Consider the following 21,413-nt stretch of genomic DNA (forward strand, 5'->3'; position numbering starts at 1 on the left):
AGTTCACAGTTTTACTTAATGAAGATATACTACTGTTCAGCTATTCATTAACTTAAAATCACAGGAGTTCATATCCAGATGGTTAATTCTATAATCCCTCGCTCCCAGTGAGACTGCAATAGAGGGGAAGTGGTCAGAGAGTGATCACAGCAGAGTATTGCATTTTCATTCTGGCGTTTGCTGTCTATTCAGGCTGCCGAGCTCGCACAAGTCACACAAATTACCCCTTTAGGGAGTGACTAGAGTCATAATGCACGGAAACAGGCCCTTTGGCTCAACTTGCCCATGCCAACCAATATGCCCCATCTACACTAGTCCTACCTGCCCACATTTGGCCCATATCCTACTAAACCTTCCCTATCCATGTACCTGTCCATATGTCTCCAAAAACATTGTTATAGCACCTGGCTCAACTACCTGCTGTGGCAACATTAGACACAAAGTGCTGGAGTAACTCAGCAAGTCAGGCAGGAGCTCTGGAGAAAAAGGATGGGTAATGTTACAGGGCGGAAGCCTTCTTCAAACTGTCTCATTCCATACACCCGCCTCCCTCTGTGTAAAAAGGATTCCCCTCAGGTTCCTATTAAATCTTTCTCCTCTCACCTTACACCTCATTCCAAATCTCATGTGAAGCAAAATGGGATAAACCCAATAGCTCGATGCTCTTTGGAACAAATACACAACTTTATTATGGAGTAAGTTCCTTAGATTTTGGGGATACACTGTATAAAAGACTGTATAAAGATTCATCAGTCTGAAGAAGGGTCCTGACATAAAACGCCACCTATCCATGTCCTCCAGGGATGCTACCTGACCTGCTTAGTTACTCCAGCAGTTTGTGTCTTTATCGGTAAGCCAGCATCTGTAGTTACTTATGTCCACACATTTGGTAGGATCTATTAGTGTTGACACCAGAGTAAATATTACATTTTCTCACGCTCAAGTTGACTTGACAAAGAAGTAAATCCAACACGCATTAGGAGCAGACTTGGTCATCGTGAATTTTTTGTTTGGTAGGCGACAAATAGGAACTTTGAACATTTCAGCTTTACAAGCTTCATAAATGCCATCAACAATGCATAATAGGTCCAAAACTAATAGTGAGGAAATTTGTGGTGAACGTAGGATTAAAATTTCTCCCCAGGATTAATCTAAGCGCTTAAAGAGTAAATCATTTGGATTGTGACATAGGATCCCGACTACTAGTGTTGTCTGCATGGAGTTTGTACATTCTCCTTGTGACTGTGTGGGTTTTCTCCAGGTGCTCCGGTTTCCTCCCGCACTCCAAAGACATGCAGATTTGTAGGTTAATTGGCCACGGTAAAATTGTTAAATTGTCCTTAGTGTGTAGGATAGTGCTAACATACGGGGATCGCTGGTCGGTGTGGACTCGGTGGGCTGAAGGGCCTGTTTCCACACTGTATCCCTAAAGTAAAGTCTGAAGGAAAGTAAAGGAACTTATTGGGCGTAGAGTGCCACGAAAAATAGGAGACTCAATGCCTAGATAATTAAGGTAGATGAGGCAGGTACAATGACAACATTTTAAAAACACTTGGACAGGTACATGGATGGGAAAGGTTAGAGGGATATGGACTAAATGTGGGCAAAAGGGTCCAGATTAGATGTACAGTGTGAGCAAGACAAAGGAGGTAGTGTTCACCTTCAGGAAGCAAAGCAGTACACATACATTAAAGGCACCAAAGTAGAGATGGTTAAAAGCTTCAAGTTCCTGGTAGTAAATATCACCAGCAACTTGTCTTAGACCAACCACATTAAAGCAATGGCCAAGAAAGCACACCAATGTCTCTACTTCCTTCGAAGACTTAGAAAGTTTGGCATGTGCCCAACAACCCTCACCAACTTCTACTGATGTGTCGTAGACAGCATTTTATGGGCAACTGAACCATCCTATCACAAACTAGAGAATGGCCCTGACCTCCCATCTACCTCATTGGAGACCCTCAGATTATCTTTAATCGGACTTCAATGGACTTTAACTTGCACTAAATGTTATTCCCTGTATCCTGTATCGGTACTCTGTGGACAGCTTGATTGTAATCATGTGTAGTTTTTTTGCGGACTGGATAGCACGCAACAAAAAAGCTTTTCACTGTACCTTGGTACACGTGACAGTAATAAACTAAACCAAGCTATATGTGCCTCGAGTTCACAGCAGTGGTCTGGGACTTGTTCAGGGAGGCAGAGCAGCAATGTATACCTGGCTGAGTTTTCAGTGACCAGCTAAGACTCATTGTGAATTAACATGATCTAATTTTCCACAAGAACTCTCCACCTTTCTTACACTAACAATGGCGCCATTACGTACACTTCCAACACCCAAACTGACTCAAAATCATCCAGTTCTTCTATGGATGATATCTAAGGTCCAAAATGTTGACAGAATTTAAGTGTAAGTGCAAGATTTAAGTGTAAATGTACCCTTATCATAAAGTATCCTTGCTGTCCTCGATCCTCATTTCTAGGCAACAACCAATCTCCTCACGTATCAGATTGCTTGCATCCATCATTCAAGCCCTTGTAACACAGAAGCAGCCTATCCATCGCTACCACATTAATAATTTCCAATCCCATCAATATTAATGACGGCAGAGATCTCTCACAAGCTCATCGCAAAATGTCTGCCTTAATACACATCACGTTTCCCACCCCCACGTACTTTAAAGTTAGTCATAGAGTCCTACAACTCTGAAGCAGGCCCTTCGGCCCCACTCGTCCATGCCAACCAACATGCCCATCTACACTAGTCCCACCTGCCTGCGTTTGGCCCACATCCCACTAAACCTTTCCTTTCTATGTACCTGCCCAAATGTCATTTGAATGAGAGCCCAAACAATCTATTCATAATTGGCGTTAAGAGGAAACGCAAACATTTCTTGTTGATCTGGGAAATAAGCCTAATATTTTTCGCCTTGCAATTAGTTCTAGATTGATCTAAAATATTTGAGTTTCCATGCTTTGAACTTAAAAGGGAGAATATGTTTTATATTTTCTTATCAGCTGAAATGCTTTTGTTTCTAATTAATTTTTTTCAATGCATTCACCATGAACAGGTGGTTACCACAAAGTAAAGAGTCACATGATTCCACAAGACTAACAAGACTAAAATGGAAGGGAGGTTAGTTTGCGTGATGGTCTGGCCTGCGACCACACTCTGCAATGCAAGACAGCAAAACATTTCAGAGAATTGTAGATGCAGCCATCACACAAACCAACCACCATTCCATCTACACTTCACGCTGCCTCGGCAAGGCCACCAGCATAATCAAGGACCAGTCTCACGCCGGTCTCTCCCTCTTCTCCCCTCTCCCATCAGGCAAGAGGTACCGATGTGTGAAAACGCACACCTCTAGATTCAGGGACAGTTTCTTCCCAGCTGTTATCAGGCAAGTGAACCTTCCTACCAACAACTAGTGAACAGTCCTGAGCTACTATTTACCTCGTCTGAGACCCTTGGACTATCTTTAATTGGGCTTTACTGGACTTTATCTTACACTATACGCTATTCATGTTGTTCCCTTTATTATGTAACTATACACTGTGAATGGCTTAATTGTAATCGTATTGTCTTTCCGCTGACTGGTTAGCACACTATAAAAGCTTTTCACTGTACTTCAGTACATGTGACAATAAACTACACTCAACCAACTAGAGATTGATCCAAACCTCCCATCTACCTCCTTGAAGACTCTCCGATTATCTTTACACAAACTTTACTGAACTTTATCTGGCACTAAACGATACTCCCTTTATCCTGTACACTGAGGACAGCTCGATTCTAATCATATATAGTCTGATTGCATAGCACACAACAAAAAGCTTTTCACTGTACTCAGTACATGTGACAATAGACTAAACTAAACTAACCGTGTGGGGATGGGAACTTCAGCGACACCCGATAAGACGACAGCTGGAGACAAGCGGACAAATGCAACTATCGGTCGATCCAAAAATTCAAGTTCTCCAACGAGAATGTTGGAAGCCTCTGCTCCTGGAGGTATCTTCTTCATAAAGTGCATATCCACCTAATAGAGGGAGCAACATTAAAAATATTGGTATCACAAAACAAGCCCCAATACATCATCCCTGAATAATTGATCATTTTACCCATTGAAGGTCAACTTTAGGCAAACTATTAAATTACTAAGGTCAGCACAATGGCACAGCGATAGAGCTGCTGCCTCACAGTGGTAGAGCTGCTGCCTCACAGTGGTAGAGCTGCTGCCTCACAGTGGTAGAGCTGCTGCCTCACGGCAATAGAGCTGCTGCCTCACGGTGGTAGAGCTGCTGCCTCACGGTGGTAGAGCTGCTTCCTCACAGCGGTAGAGCTGCTGCCTCACGGCGATAGAGCTGCTGCCTCACGGCGGTAGAGCTGCTGCCTCACGGCGGTAGAGCTGCTGCCTCACGGCGGTAGAGCTGCTGCCTCACGGCGGTAGAGCTGCTGCCTCACGGCGGTAGAGCTGCTGCCTCACGGCGGTAGAGCTGCTGCCTCACGGTGGTAGAGCTGCTGCCTCACAGTGGTAGAGCTGCTGCCTCACGGTGGTAGAGCTGCTGCCTCACGGTGCCAGAGACCCAAATTCAATCCTGACCTCAGGTGCTGCCGGTGTGAAGTTTGCACGTTCTCCCTGTAACCGTGAGGGTTTCCGCAGATGCTCCGGTTTCCCCCAACATCCCAAAGGCATGCAAGTTTGTAGGCTATTTGGCTTTGGTAAAATTATAAATGATTCCTATTGTGTAGGATAGTGCTAGTGTACGGGGTGATCGCTGGTCGGTGCTGACTCGGTGGATGAAGGGCCTGTTTCCGTGCTGCATCTCTAAAATCTAACATTTGTTGGTTCATTGGCTCTTTGTAAATTGACTGGGTGAGAAAGTGGGATAATACAGAAATAGTGTGAACACGTGATCGAGTCGGTGGGCCAAAGGGCCTGTTTCCATGCTGTATCTCTTAATCAATCCCACATCCACTACTCAGTGTTTCCATGAGCAAGATCATTAAATTCTATGCATCAAATATTAAAATCCACTTACTTAAAGGTTCAGAACTTAATGGATGATTATATAGCTAGTTAGAACATAGAACAGTGCAGCACAAGAACTTTTCTTGTGGGCCCTTCTCCCCACAATTTCTGTGCCGAACATATCTAAAATATATCCAAAAGCCTCTTAAATGCCACTATCATAATCTGCCTCCACTGCCTCAGTGTGTTCCAGGTACTCACAACCCGCTGTTTAAAAAAAACTTGACCCGCACATCTCCTTTAAACTTTAGAGATACAATGCAGAAACGTCGACCAGAGATCACCCCATACATTAGCACCAACCTACACACTCAGACAATTTACAGAAGCCAATTAACCTACAAATCCCTGGAGAAAATGGATGTTTGATGTTTTTTTGGGTCCGGACCCTTGTTTTGGTGAAGGGTCCCAAACCAAAACGTCACCCATCCTTTTTCACCAGAGATGTTGCCTGACCCGCTGAGTTAATCCAGCACTTTGTGCCTATCTTTGGTTTAAACCAGCTTCTACAGTTCTTTGTTTCTAACCTACAAATCTGCATGTTTTTGGAATGTGGGAGGAAACCGGTGCACACGGAGAAAACCCACGTTGTAACAGGGAGAATGTACAAATTCCATACAGACAGCACCCGTGGTCAGGATCGAACCTGGGTCTCTGGGGATGTAAGGCAGAAACTCCACTGCTTCGCTTCCCTTTAAAACTCTCCTTTAAATTCTGCCCTTGCACCTTAAAAACATGTCTTGTACATTTCCATCTGGTAGTTCCCAGAACTCAAACTGAAATTCGTAGAACACTGAACAAATATATAATTTGATGTGCAGGAATAATTTGATCTTCTTCTTTCATGTCCATCATCCATGTTTCAATGTATTCAATCAGTGGAATTAGTATCCTTGATGTCATCCCTTACAGAGCAGAAACATCCTGATTGTTTTTAGCATCACGTCTTCAATCTCTCAACTAAATGGCATGTCGCCGTCTTAGTTTTATTATGAAAGTGATTAGCTACCTTAAATATGTGTCAGCTGCAAAATAAAACACTGCAGGAAGCATCTAGAAACCTCACATTCTCCAGGGTGAGGGGTTTTCAGATAACTGCAGCTCCTCTTGTCCTTACATAATATGGATTCACATAAATGCTGCTTGATTTATATGCTGTTTCAATCTCACAATCTGCTGCAATGCGTCAAAACAGCAACATAAGGTGGCAGTCACAGCAAAGAGAACATTACATTAGCCGTGCTGGCAACTGCAATAGTGAAAGGTTTACACTGAATTAGCATAGAGGCAGCCATTGCAACTCTAAGCTGCATTCACTCAAGCCAAACATCCCTCCTGATTAACTGAACCATCAGCTCAAATCTTTTACAGTTCCTTTTACAATAAATTGAAATATTCAATCCTTACTCTATTAATCAGCTTATGGGAATTTGCATTTTCTGCATTCTTTTAAAAGACAAAAGAAATTAAGCTATGCTTCTAGATATAGTTTCCCAGGTGTACAAATAATAGTTACAGCTCTGCTCAAATGCATGAATGATATATGATAAATATAAAAGGTTGCTCCACATGCACATGATTTCAGAGAGATTAAACATGTTTATTTGTCATCTGTACTTAATAGGGGGCAGCTCATTGGCACAGCGGTAGAGTTGCTGCCTCACAGCGCCAGAGACCCGGGTTCAATCCTGACCTCAGGTGCAGTCTGTAAGGAGTTTGTACGTTCCCCTTGTGAGCACATGGGTTTTCTCTGGGTGCTCCGGTTTCTTCCCACATCCCAAAGACGTGAGGGTTTCTAGGTTGATTGGTTTCTGTAAATTGGCCCAAGTGTGTAGGATAGAACTACAGTAGTGTCCGGGGCGATCGCTAATCGGCGTGGTCTCGGTGGGCCGAAGGACCTGTTTCCACGCTATGTTTCTGAACCAGAACAATGAAATTTTAACTTGCTGCAGCTTCACAGTCACATTAGATGCAACATCAAATAAATATACAATAAATTACATTTATTGAGTATGAAAGTTGGAAGGTCATGTTGTTATATAAGATATTGGTGAGGCCACATTTAGAGTACTGTGTGCAGTTTTGGTCATCATGTTATACGAAAGATGTGGTCAAGCTGGAAAGGGTGCAGAGAAGATTTACGAGGATGTTGCCAGGACTTGAGGGCCTCAGCTATAGGGAGAGGTTTATTCCTTGGAGCGCAAGAGGGTGAGGAGCAATCTGATAGAGGTGTACAAAATTTTGAGAGGAATGGATCGGGTAAATGCCCAGTTTTATAGAAACAAGGTGCAGGAGGAGGCCATTCGACCCAGCACCGCCATTCATTGTGATCATGGCTGATCGTCTCCAATCAATACCCCCGTGCCTGCCTTCTCCCCATATCCTTTGATTCCACTAGCCCCTAGAGCTCTATCTAACTCTCTCGTAAATCCATCCAGTGATTTGGCTTCTACTGCCCTCTGTGGCAGAGAATTCCACAAATTCACAACTCTCTGGGTGAAAAAGTTTTTTCTCACCTCAATTTTAAATGGCCTCCCCTTTATTCTAAGACTGTGGCCCCTGGTTCTGGACTCGCCCAACATTGGGAACATTTTTCCTGCATCTAGCTTGTCCAGTCCTTTTATAATTTTATATGTTTCTATAAGATCCCCTCTCATCCTTCTAAACTCCTGAATACAAGCCTAGTCTTTTCAATCTTTCCTCATATGCCAGTTCCACCATCCCAGGGATCAATCTCGTGAACCTACGCTGCACTGCCTCACTTACAAGGATGTCCTTCCTCAAATTAGGAGTCCAAAACTGTACACAATACTCCAGATGTGGTCTTACCAGGGCCCTATACAACTGCAGAAGAACCTCTTTACTTCTATACTGAAATCCTCTTGTTATGAAGGCCAACATTCCATTAGCTTTATTCACTGCCTGCTGTACCTGCACGCCAACTTTCAGTGACTGGTGTGCAAGGACACCCAGGTCTCACTGGACCTCCCCCTTACCTAACGTAACTCCATTGAGATAATAATCCGCCTCCTTGTTTTTGCCACCAAAATGCCCAGAGTAGGAGAATCTTTTGCCCAGAGTAGGGGAAATCAAGAGGACATGGATTTAAGGTGAAGGGGAAAAAGTTAATAGGAATCTGAGGGGCAACTTTATTTACACAGCGGGCAGTGGGTGTATGTAACGAGCAGCTGGAGGTAGTTACATCAGGTACTTTTGCAACACTTACGAAACATTTAGACTGGTACATGGATAAGACAGGTTTAGAGAGATATGGGCCAAATGTGGGCAGGTGGGACTAGTGTAGATGGGACATGTTGGCTGGTGTGGGAAGGTTCGGCCAAATGGGCTGTTTCTATGCTGTACGACTCAATGAAAATGTTGTATGACTATATGTCTATGAAATTATCAGTTATTCTCAGTAAACCGGACCAAGAATGTGCTAAAAGACATTGGTCAACCATTGTAGGGAAAACCCTGATGTTATCAGGCAACTGAACCATCCTCTCACCAGCTAGTGTGGTCCCAATATCCCATATACCTCATTGGAAAGCCTTTAATTGGACTTTATCTTGCACTAAGTGTTGTACCCTTTATCCGTACACTGTGGGCAGCTTGATTGTAATCTTGTGTAGTCTTTTCTTTGACTGGACTACACGTGACAAAAAGCCTTTCACTGTACCTTGGTACACATGACAATAAACTGAACTGAAAGTAAAACAAAGTACATTTTGGTTTACTACTGAGGTATGCTTGTGGTTTGGATTACACACAGTGGTTCAAGGGCCTGATAGTTGCTGGGAAGACCTGGAGGTCATGGTTTTCAGGCTCCTGTACCTCCTTCCCACTGATAGCAGTGAGATGAGAGGGTCTCAAGGTGGAGAGGGTCTTTGATGATATTGGCTGTCTTTTTCAGGCAGCACCTCCTTCGATGGTGGGGTGGTCAGTACCCATGATGGACTGGGCAGTGTCCACCACTCTCTGTAGATCCCTTCGATGGTGGGGTGGTCAGTACCCATGATGGACTGGGCAGTGTCCACCACTCTCTGTAGATCCCTTCGATGGTGGGGAGGTCACTACCCGTGACAGACCAGGTAGTGTTCATCACTCTTTGTAATTTCCTTCTTTCCGAATTACAGAACCAGACTGTGATGCAACCAGTCGAAATGCCTTTACTGTGCACTATAGAAGTTCAAGAGAGTATTCGGTGCATATGGAATCATCTCAAATTTCTGAGGAGTTTAGTTTAGTTTGACACAAAATGGATGGAAGGAATGGGTGACGTTTCAGCTCGAGACCTTTCTTCAGGCTGATAGTCAGGGGAGAGGGAGACAGAGAGAAAGAATGTAAGGTGTGAAAACGAGACATCAATGGGGACGAAGGACAAGGAAAATGTAGAATAGATCATTGTTAGCTAGGGGATGATTTTTTAAAGGTTGTGATAGCACCTGCCTCAACTACATCCTCTGGCAGCTCATTCCATGTACCTACCACCCGTTGTGTAAAAAAGTTGCCCCTCAGGTTCCTATCAAAACTCTCCTCTCATCTCAAACATATGTCCTCTGGTCCTTGATTCCCCGACCTTGGGTAAAAGACTGGTGTGCACTCACCCTATCTATTCCCCTCATGATTTTATACACCTCTCTAAGATCACCCCTCACTCTCCTGCATTCCAAGGAATAAAGTTAAAGCCTGCACAATCTCTCCTTAGACACCTAGTGCTGAAGTAAGTCAGCGGGTCAGGCAGCATCTCTGGGGATAAAGGATGGGTGACATTTTGAGTCCGGACCCTTCTTCAGAACAAGGTTCCTGACCCGAAAAGTCACCCATCCTTTTTCTCCAGAGGTTTGTAGATTAACTGGCTTCTGTAAATTGTAAATTGCCCCTAATGTGTACGATACTCCTAGTGTACAGGTGATCATTGTTTGGTGTGGACTCGGTGGGCCAAACGGCCAGTTTCCACGCTGTATCTCAAAAGCGTTTAAAGCATGGTGCGGGTCAAGTTTTTTTACTCGGAAGTGACATTTCAGTCAGGGCCCTTCTTCAGATAGGACGATAAAAAAACAGAATCTGCAGTTCCTTTCTACACAATCTTTCCTTATATTATTTTAATAATAAACAGATGCTTTCATTCATTATAATACTTAAGAAAATTTGAGCATTCGATTGTTAGATTGTCTAATTAACAAAAAAGCTCTGCGAGAGTGATAAAAGATTATTACTCCAACAAATTGTGAATTAATTTTATTGTGCAATCCAATTCTGAGAAATGCAAATTTAAAATCATAATCCCATGATATTTTTGACAATTAGCAGTAAAGAAAATTCTGATATCTCCTCTTGCATCCAAAGGAAAATAATTTTAGTTGTTATAGTTAATTTAAACAGTTGGGTGCAAAGGCTCTAATTAGTTTTCAAAATTAATTCTTCAAATAATTGAGCTCAATTTAATTTGCAAAATAACTGTACGAACGGAAGCCATTCAGTTGCACACACAAGGAACTGCGGATGCTAGCTTACAAAAAAAAGACAATGTGCTGGAGTAACTCAGCGGGTCAGGCAGCATCTCTGAAGGATGTGGATGGGTGACGTTTCGAGTTGGGACCCTTCTTCAGAATAAAAGGACTTACCTTTAGAAAGGAAATGAGGAGGAATTTCTTTAGCCAGAGGATGGTGAATAGGTGGGATTCATTGTCACAGACATCGGTGGAGACCAAGTCAATGGGTATTTTTAAATCGGAGATTGACAAGTTATTGATTACTACAGGTGTCAACGGTTATGGGGAGAAGGCGGGAGAATGGGGTTGTGAGGGAAAGATAGATCAGCCATAATTGAATGGCAGAGTAGACACGAAGGGTTGAATGGCCCAATTCTGCTCCTATGACACATAAACCTATGAACAATAAACTGACAATAAACTGTGGAGGACTGAAATGTAAGGAGGATAGAACTTTAAGGAATTGCAAAGTGGAGAAACCACCAGCAAGTAGGGATAACAAACACCAATGGATGTGGACTTCTACACCAGGTAAGGTAAGGCAGGGCACAGACACACAATGTTTGGGGCAGCACAGTGGCACAGTGGTAGAGTTGCTGCCTCATAGCACCAGAGACTCGGGTTCAATCCTGACGACAGGTGCTGTCTGCACGGAGTTTGCACGTTTAGATTTTTTTTTTAAGATTTAGTTACGTTCTTCTCATGACCGCATGGGTTTTCTCCAGGTGCTCCGGTTTCCTCCCACACTCCAAACACGTGCAGGTTTGTAGGTTAATTGGCTTCGGTAAAATTGTAAATTATCCCTAGTGTGTAAGATGGCGTATGGGGTGATCGCTGGTCGGTGCAGACTCAGTGAGCCAAAGATCCTGTGACCGCACTGTATCTCTAAAGTCTAAAGTAAAGAGTTCAGCACAGGAAAAGGCCGTTCAGCCCACAATGCCCATGCCGAACATGATGCCAAGCTAAACCAATCTCATTTGCCTGCACATGATCCATATCCCTCCATTCCCTACATATCCATGTGACTATCTAAAAGCCTCGTAAACGCCATTATCGTATCTGCCTTCACCACCACCCCTAGCAGTGAGTTCCACGCACCCATCTCTCTCTCCGTGTAAAAGAAAACTTGCCCCGCGCATCTCCTTTAAACTTTGCCCCTCTCTCCTTAAACACGTGCCCTTAAACCTTCGACATTTTCATTCTGGGAAAAAGGTTTCGGCTCTCTAACCTGTCCACACGTCTCATAATTTTATGTACTTCTATCAGGTCTCCCCTCAGTCACTGATATTCCAGTGAAACATTGCAAATATGAATCTAGTTACAATTTTGTCCCGACAAGCAAGTTTGCAAGTGAAGCTATTACTGGAGGGAAATAATTGTCTATGCATTGTACCAACATGTATTCAGAAATGAAGATATACGGAGCATTGCGTAGTGAGTCAGGAAGTCATATTGCAGCTCTTTTTTTTTTAAATCAAAAAAAAATTAATCAATTATTTAAAATAATATTTACAGTACACAATAAAACAAAACAAAACCCACCACCATAATACGAATCAAACAAATATACTAAATGAACTACTATATAACGATATTACAATCCCCATCGAGGATGACTTCCACCCCGCACGGTGCCCGGCAGTCCCAGAAATCCCTCAGGGTGCCCGATGACAGCGCATAGTTCCTCTCAAGTACCACCCGGGCACGGACGTAACCCCGGAAAAGGGGCGGGCAGGCAGGCAGCCAGGTCGGGCAGAGCCCTCTTCCTCCTGGCGCCATGACTTGCGGACGGCCAGCTTGGCCAGGCCGAGAAGCAACCCACCCAGGACAACTTCAGCTGACCCTTTCCCCTACGCACAGGGTGTCCAAAGATGAGAATGGCAGGTGTGAAGTTCAGCCAAAAGACAAGTAGCAGCCCCTTTAGGTATTGGAACAGGGGCTGCAACCTCACGCACTCCATGTACACGCGGAACACAGACTCATCCAGCCCGCAAAAATGGCAGGCGGCTGGCAAGTCTGTGAACCGCGAGAGAAACAGGTTGCAGGGGACTCCTCGGTGCAGTACCCTCCACCCCAGGTCCCTGATGTAGAGGGTGAGAATCCCTGCATAGAGGGACCACCACTTGGGGGCCCTCTCATGAGCAAAAGGCAACACCGACCGCCACTTAGTGTCTGGACGGTGGAGCAGGGCGAGGAAGTGCAGGGTGTGGAGGAGGAGCCCGTACAGGAGATGCTTCCCTGCATCTCGGAGGGAGATGAAGGGTGTCGAAGAAAGGTGGCTCATGTTGTGTGGGGCCGGCTTCCGAGAAGGATTTCGGAGCCTGGGTCCGACGAGTACATCCAGCTGAGCAGGGGTTTGCTCAGCCGCGAGTACTCCACACGTTCGAGCTTCCCTGACACCCGGTGGGGTGGGACAAGGAGTAGTCGCTGTCACGACCGCGCTGTCGCCCTCCGCCGGTGGAGGGGGCCCCGGTCAATGGCAACCAGGTTACAGACTCTGTCAGACTTTGTTTAGGCTGCATTTGGATGCGGTTCTGGTTGCACCATTACAGGAAAGATGTGGAGGCTTTGGAGAGGGTGCAGAGGAGGTTTACCAGAATGAAGCTTTGATTAGGGCCCATTAGCTAGAGGAAGAGGTTGGACAGACTTGGACTGTTTTCCCTGGAACGCCAGAGTTTGCGGGGAGACCTGATAAAAGCATATAAATTATGAGAGGCAATAGATAGGGTAGACAGTCAGACATTTTTTCTCCCATGATAGAAAAATCAAATACTAGCTTTAAGGTGAGAGGGACAAATTTTAAAGGAGATGTGTGGGGTTAGTTTTCTTTTTACGTGGAGGGTGGTGGGTGTCTGGAATGCACTGCCAGGGGTGATAGTGGAGGCAGATAAGATTGTGGCATTTAAGATAGTTTTGGATAGGCACATGGACATGCAGGGAATGGAGGGGTAAGGGTTACGTCAAGGTAGACAAATAATGGTCTTGGCATCATATCCAGCATGGACATGGTGGGCCGAAAGGCCTGTTCTTGTGCTGTACTGTCCCATTTTAATAAGAATGCAGTTTAAGAGTAGACTTCTTTAGTCTTTAGTCAGAAGGTGGTGAATCTGTGGAATTCATTGCCGCAGACGACTGTGGAGGCCAAGTCAATGGATATTTTTAAGGCAGAGATCAACAGATTCTTGATTACTAACGGTGTCAGGGATTATGGGGAGAAGGCAGGGGAATGGGGTTGAGAGGGAAAGAGATCAGCCATGATTGAATGGTGGAGTAGACTTGATGGGCTGAATGGCCTAATTCTGCTCCTAGATCTTATGACTGATTTGTTGTACCCCTTAATCTTAACAAGTATAAACCACCTGCCCAACTTCACACCCAAGTAATAATGATAGCAGAGGAGGAAATAAAACAAGTGAGAAAGAAAAAATATCCACTTTAACAGATGCCCCACATGAAATAGTATTTACTATTGTCACCCAGACCTAGTTTGGCTTGCAGTGAATTGTACTTATTCAAAGCACTTAGCAATTATATCTCATTCACTACCTAGGCCACGAGTTGAACAGAATCCAGTAAAGAATGTAATGCTTTGGTTTATTGTATCAGCAAACATAAAAGGGGATTAAAATAAGCCTGTTTCGAAGCTTCTTAACATGGGTTGACTTGAAAGTCACATTTGCTAACGGCTCTTTTTACTTCAATTGTGATTGCATTGCGCATTTTAAAATCAAATTTGCTAAACCTTGAGAATAATATTTGGTTAAAAAGTTCAGTTCCATACGTTAATCTCCATAAATGTACACTCTGTGCAAAATAACGAATGCTTCCCGATCAAATACAACAAATCAGTCTAGTGTTTGTTCACGATATGGATAGTGCTTTTCACATTTAATTCTTGCTCCATTAAGCTGAGAAAAATAATTTAATGCCCGCAGCTCAGTAACTCAGCAACGGCAGATGCTGGAATCTTGAGTAAAGCAGAAAGTGTTGGAGTAACTGAATGAGTCAGGCAGCATCTCCGGAGAACACTGATAGGTGATGCTTCAGGTCAGACCTTTGGGTCAAGACTTGAAATGTCACCTATCCATGTTCTCCAGAGATGCTGCCTGACCCGTTCAGTTACTCCAGCACTCTGTGGCTTTGTTCTGTAAACCAACATCTGCAGTTCCTTGTTTCAATGTTATGGGAAACATGGACAGGCAGCATTTTGGGTCAGGATCCTTCTTCTCAGAACATCATCTAACCATTTTCTCCAGAGTTGCTGCCTGACCAGCTGAGTTACTCCAGCACATTGCATTTCACATCAGGGCAGTGTTTTTATTTTGGGCATATGTGGAAAAATGTACCTCAACTGCATTTGAAATTCAAATGATTACAGTAAACTTAATTACTTGGCCATAAATTATTAATTTATCAGAAGTGAACGTTTATTTGGGAATGAGACATGTGCTATAATGGCACTGCATGAGAAATCTGATGTAGAAATTTTCAATTGGGATATACAAATTAAGACAGTGTGCAAAAGCAGTGCGATTTGCTATCTTATTGACGGTGTACATGTAACGCCATGTAACAAGAGGCCTTACGAGTACATCCAGCTGAGCAGGGGTTTGCTCAGCAGCAAGGCACTCCACACGTTCGAGCTTCCCTGACATCCGGTGGGGCGGGACAAGGACCAGCCGCTGTCATGACCGGTGCACATGGACCTGCACTATTTGAAACAAATGCCTTGTCAGTGGTGCTCAGCTTGCGGGGAATGGAGGGATATGGATCATGTAGAGGCATATAAGGATTAGTTTAGTTTAAATACAAAAAAAATGCAGATGCTGGTTTATACCAAAGTGCTGGAGTAAGTCGGTGGGTCAGACAGCATCTCTGGAGGAAAAGGATGGGTGACATTTCAGGTCGGGACCCTTCTTCAGACCCAATCCTGATATGAAACGTCACCCATCCTTTTACTCCAGAGATGCTGCTGATCCACTGAGTTACTCCAACACTTTGTGACTATCATTAGTTTAGTTTATTGTCACATGTACCAAGGTACAGTGAAAAGCCTTTCTGTTACATGCTGTCCAGTCAGTGGAAAGACTATTCATGATTACAATCAAGCCTGTTTGACCACCCTATCTACCTATGATGCCACTTTCAACAAACTTTGTGCCTGCACTCCTAGATCCCTCTGCCCTACCACACTCGCCTGTGGACAGAAAGGCCTGTGCTGTGTTCCATGCTTTTGTAAGAACAGTGGGAAAGTATGAATTCATAACGTAACTATACAACGCAAGTGAATTTGTATGTTTCAGTTGAAAACCACGTTTCTTTTGTTTAAGGTCGTTAGCCAGACACGGCGTGACTCACCTTACTAAAATCAACCGTGCTGTTCTCTCGGCTGACGTCCGTTTTGCCTTCCAAATGAGCGGGAGCGGATTGTGGAGAGATCATTTGACCTGATGCACAGGAAAGGATTAGAGTCCTCCAGAGATACAGAATCTTTAAAATCAGTTTCAAAGCATTCCAAAAAATGTATATATCCAGAACTAAATAACTCATTGCAATAAGCTAGCTTCAATACCTCACAATCAATCATTCACAACAGTCAGTGCTTCTGTGATACAATTTGGGGCAGCAGTGACACAGCAGTAGAGTTGCTGCCTTACAGCGCCAGAGACCAAGGTTCAATCCTAACCTTCGATACTGTCTGTACAGAGTTTGCACATTCTCGCTGTGACCGCGTGGGTTTCCTCCCACATCCCAAAGACGTGTGGGTTTGTAGGTTAACTGGCTTCAATAAAATTGCATATGTCTAAATTTATTATCTTACCAAAAATGTTCATTAAACAAAACACACATGATTAGAAAACAATGATTGCATTGTCGTAATGTAATTTTAAATACCCTTAAATTAAAAGGCCATTTATTTCTTGAGAGGCTACCTCTGGGCTCCAAGAACAGGGGTTTGATCTTGACCTCAAACACTGCCTGTGTGGAATTTGCATTCTCACCATGACGTGTGTGTATATCTACTAAGCATTTCAATTTCCTCCCACATCCCAAAGACATAATAGCAGGTTAATTGGCTGCTGCAAATTACCCCTTACTATACTGATATGGGAAGGCTACATCATTAAGCTGGAAAGAGTCCAGAGAAGATTTGCAAGGATGTTGCCAGGGCTTCAGGGCCTGAGCTATAGGGAGAGTAGGGCAGGCTAGGACTTTATTCCTTGGAGTGCAGGAGGCTGAGGGGTGACCTTGTAGGGGTGTATAAGATCATGAGGGGAATAGATAGGATCTTTTACCCAGAGTAGGGGAATCAAGAACCAGACATAGGTTTAAGGTGTGAAGGAAAAGATTTAATAGGAACCTGAGGGGCAACATTTTCACAGAGGGTGGTGGGTATATGGAATCAGCTGCCAGAGGAGGTAGCTGAGGCAGATACTATAACATTTAAAATACATCTTGAGGGTGTCTTTTGATCAAAGATTATGGGGAGGAGGCAGGAGAATGGGGTGGAGAGGGAAAGATAGATCAGCCATGATTGAAAGGTGGAGTGGATTTGATGGGCCAAATGGTCTAATTCTGCTCCTATGATCTATGATCTTATGAACATGACACTTGGACAGGTACCATGGATAGGACAGGATGGGAGGGATACGAGCCAAAAGGAGGCAGATGGGACTAGTGTAGACGGGGCATGTTGGTCGGTGTGGGCAAGTTGGGCCGAAGGGAATGTTTCCGTGCTGAATGACTCTATGACTGTGTCAGTAATGTGTAAATGTGATGGGAATAAGCAATCAATCACCTGAAGGTCTTTGTGGAGAGGTTTCAGCGTGTCTCGAGGTCTTCCCACCAGCTTTCGATAGGCCATAAAGAAACAAGTGAGAGAGCAGAAAGAGTTGGGCCTGTTAGAAGTAGGTATAAAGATGGAAACAAGGCACAGAACTCATAAGGACTAATGAGGACATGAACAATAAAAGATGCAAGACACATTTATAGTGCAGAAAATGCAATACAAATTATGAAATTAGAGGACACAAAGTATTAAACAAACTTCTGGGAAGGATAGGAATTGAGCAGAACTTTGCAAAGGTTAAGAAGAAAATATGGACAGTCCAGTGTGGCACGATGGCGCAGCTGGTAGAGATCCTGGTTCAATCCTGGCCTCGGGTGCTTTCTGTGTGGAATACGCACGTTCTCCCTGTGACTGCATGGGTTTCCTCTAGGTGCTCCGGTCTCCTCCCACATTCCCAAAGACATGCAGGTTTCTCGGTTAATTAGTCCTCTGTAAGATTGCCCCTAGTGTGTGTCCACCCTCACAGTGGATGTGAAAAAGGGATAACTTGGGTGATCGATGGTCAGCATTCAAAACAAATGCAAATGTTTCCTAATAAAACTTACCTGCGGGAATTAAAGGAAATAAAAACTGAAGTAGAATTGACACTGACAATGATCACTTAAGGTTACTACCCTGGAAGATAAGATGGTTGAGGAGAAAAATGGAATTCCCTTTCCAGGCTTGGAGTAATGAAACAGCCAAATCATTAGAGAACAATATAGTAAGCCTCCTACATGTGCTCCAATTCCCTCGCATATCCCAGACATGCAGGTTTGTAGGTTAATTGGCTTCTGAAAATTGCCCCTTGTGTGTAGGGAGTGGATGAGAAAGTGCGATAACATACAACTTGTGTGAACAGGTGATCGATGGTTGGTGTGGACTTGGTGGGCTGAAGGGCCTGTTTCCATGATGTATCTGTCATTCAATCAATTGGCTTGATAGTGAATTATTGTGGATTCATTGCGTAGTTCTATAGATTGATAGAACGATGTACAATTACGAGAGCCATAGATAGGGTAGGCAGTCAGAATCATTTTCCCCAGGCAGAAATATCAAATAATAGAGGGAACAGCTTTAAGTGAGAGGGGCAAAGTATAAAGATGTGTGGGGCAAAATTTTTATTTTTTTTACACAGAGGGTGGTGGGTGCCTGGAACGCACTGCCAGGGCTGGTGGTAGATGCAGATATGATAGTGGTGCTCAAGAGACTTTTGGATAGGCACATGGATATGCATGGAATGGAGGGATATGGATTATCCTCTGCAAATATTGCCCCTATTGTGTCAGGAGTGGATGAGAAAGTGGGATAACGTAGAACTAGTGTGAACGGGTGATCGAAGGTCGGCGTGAACTGAAAGGCCTATTTAAATGCTGCATCTTTCAATCAATCAAATAGCATAGCCTCTTTGGCCAATGTATTATAAGGAGAATGTGATGAAGATTTGAGAGTTTTTGGTCAGTGAAGAACTTTTGGTTTTGAGTTATATTTGACATAGCTTGGGTTACTTTTTGCAGAATGAAGCATATGGAAAATTAAATCATGACAGAGAGTAAATGGATGGGACTTAAAACTCCAAGCAGAGAGGGCAACTAAAGGATGTATATTTGAGTAAATACATGTAAGGATTAGAGTCAGAGAAAGAAAATCATTTTAACACAGCTGTGGTGAGATGTACAGTGGAGAACATATTGACTGGTTGCATCACAGCCTGGTTCGGCACCTGAAACACCCAGGCACAAAGGAGACACTGCCCAGTCCATCGTGGGTACTGACCTCCCCACCATTGATCCACAAGAGTCGCTGCCTCAAAAAGGCAGCCAGCATCATCAGAGACGCACACCACCCTGATCACGCTCTCATTTCACTCCTGCCATCGGGAAGAAGGTATAGAAGCACGAAAACTAACGTCCAGGATCAAGAGCAGCTTTTTCCCTACTACCATCAGGCTATTAAACATTACAACCTCCAAATAGGCTCCGAACTATAGAGGCATGGGCACATTATTTTTGACATTGCACTACTGTTGCTATTTATTTGTCTGTTTGTTTTTTATATATATATATATATATATATATATATATATATATATATATATATATACACACACACATACTGAACTTGTTTACGTTTATTATGGGTTTTGCGGAGTGATATGGTTATATATCTGTTGTGCTGCAAGTAAGAATTTCATTGTTCCATTTCAAGACATATGACAAAAAAATATGCTTTGACTCTATGCCGACCAACATGCCCCATCTACACTAGTCCCACCTGCCCGTGGTTGGCCCACATCCCTTTCAATCTTTCCTATCCATGTACCTGTCCAATTGCCTTTTAAATGCTGTCTTAGTACCTCCCTGGACTACCACTCTAGCAGCTCATTCCATATACCCACCACCCTCCGAGTGAAAAAGGTGCCCCTCTGGTTTCTATTAAATCTTGCTCCTCTCAGTTGAGGCTGAAACTTGCATCGTTTGGCTGGTGCCAGGATTAGTTCTTGATGAGCTGACTGTAGTAGTGGTGGTGGTGGTGGTGGTGGTGGGGAGAAAAGCAGCACAGTGGCACAGTGGTAGAGTTGCTGCCTTACAGCGCCAGTGACACATGATTGATCCTGACTATGGGTACTGTCTGTACAGAGGTTATCTCACCTGGGACCACGTGGGTGTTCTTCAGGAGCTCCGGTTTCCTCTCACACTTCAAAGTTGTACAGGTTTGTAGGTTAATTGACTTCTGTAAATTGTCCCTAGTTTGTAGGATAGTGCTCGTGGATGGGTGATCGATGGTCGGCACGGACTCAGTGGGCCAAAGGGCCAGGTTCTGTGCTGTATCTCAAAAGAGCTGGAGAAGAGAGGTCAGGCCGGGGCAGAGCCGAGCAAGTGATAGGTGGATACAGGCGAGGGAGACTGGATGGGCAGATGTGGAGTCAGTGACAAAGGAGACAGAATTGAGGGGTGTCTGTCCTCAACCATACATCGGCAGGGGAAGTCGCCGAGCCCAGCCCCTGCTCTCCCCTGAAACCCGGAGAACCAGAGAGGAAGGTAGAAGGGGGTTGTTCATGGCAGCGGATGCAAGATCAAAGGGACAGTTAGGCAAACCAGGGGTCTTATCTTCTGCGACCCCCAAGGCTGAAGGAAGCCGGGCGAGGAGAGGGGAGATGGTCCGCTGGACTATCCCGACAGAGGCAACAGACCTCTAATGCCAGCTGGGACGGTGGAATGGCGCCAAAACATGGCGACTCTTATATATGGGCTAAGTGATTCAGTGATACTTTACTGTCACATGTACCTAGGTACAGTGAAATGCTTTGTTTTTGCATACAACAGGTAAAGTCATACAACAGACCTCACCTAGAAAGTACACAGAGTCACCACGTCTCTGGTGCCAACAAAGTTACAAAAGTTCATCAAACAGTTTTATCTTCTCTCGCAGCAGCGAACCAGGCCAGCCGCCACACATGGTCCCAGGCAGCGGCCTGCTGGGGCCTGCCACCACGCATGGCCACAGGCAGCAGCCTGCTGGGGTCTTCCGCCACGCATGGCCACAGGCAGCAGCCTGCTGGGGTCTTCCACCACGCATGGCCACAGGCAGCGGCCTGCTGGAGCCTGCCGCCACGCATGGCCACAGGCAGCGTCCTGCCGCCACACATGGTCCCAGGCAGCGGCCTGCTGGGGCCTGCCGCCACACATGGTCCCAGGCAGCGGCCTGCTGGGGTCTGCCACCATGCATGGCCACAGGCAGCGGCCTGCTGGGGCCTGCCGCCACACATGGTCCCAGGCAGCGGCCTGCTGGGGTCTGCCACCACGCATGGCCACAGGCAGCGTCCTGCCGCCACACATGGTCCCAGGCAGCGGCCTGCTGGGGCCTGCCTCCATGCATGGCCACAGGCAGCAGCCTGCTGGGGTCTGCCACCACGCATGGCCACAGGCAGCGTCCTGTCGCCACACATGGCCGCAGGCAGTGGCGAACCAGGCCAGCCGCCACATATAGCCACAGGCAGCGTCCTGCCGCCACACAAGGCCACAGGCAGCTTCCTCCCGCCACACAAGGCCA

The 21,413-nt window shown here is 44.9% G+C and overlaps 1 protein-coding gene across 2 annotated transcripts in view; it reads right to left on the minus strand.

Moving 5' to 3' along the window:
• LOC144595911 (sodium-driven chloride bicarbonate exchanger-like) overlaps positions 1-21,413 on the minus strand; it is a 122,691-nt gene that overhangs the window by 44,108 nt on the left and 57,170 nt on the right. For both annotated transcript variants that reach the window (XM_078403809.1, XM_078403810.1), the window contains exons 7-9: positions 17,331-17,381; positions 15,890-15,978; positions 3,886-4,043 (exon numbers count right to left, since the gene is read on the minus strand). In XM_078403809.1, the coding sequence (XP_078259935.1) occupies positions 3,886-4,043; positions 15,890-15,978; positions 17,331-17,381 (298 nt within the window). The remainder of the gene's footprint in view (positions 1-3,885; positions 4,044-15,889; positions 15,979-17,330; positions 17,382-21,413) is intronic.

The sequence above is a fragment of the Rhinoraja longicauda genome, chromosome 8 (assembly GCF_053455715.1).
Source record: "Rhinoraja longicauda isolate Sanriku21f chromosome 8, sRhiLon1.1, whole genome shotgun sequence".
Lineage (NCBI taxonomy): Eukaryota > Metazoa > Chordata > Chondrichthyes > Rajiformes > Arhynchobatidae > Rhinoraja > Rhinoraja longicauda.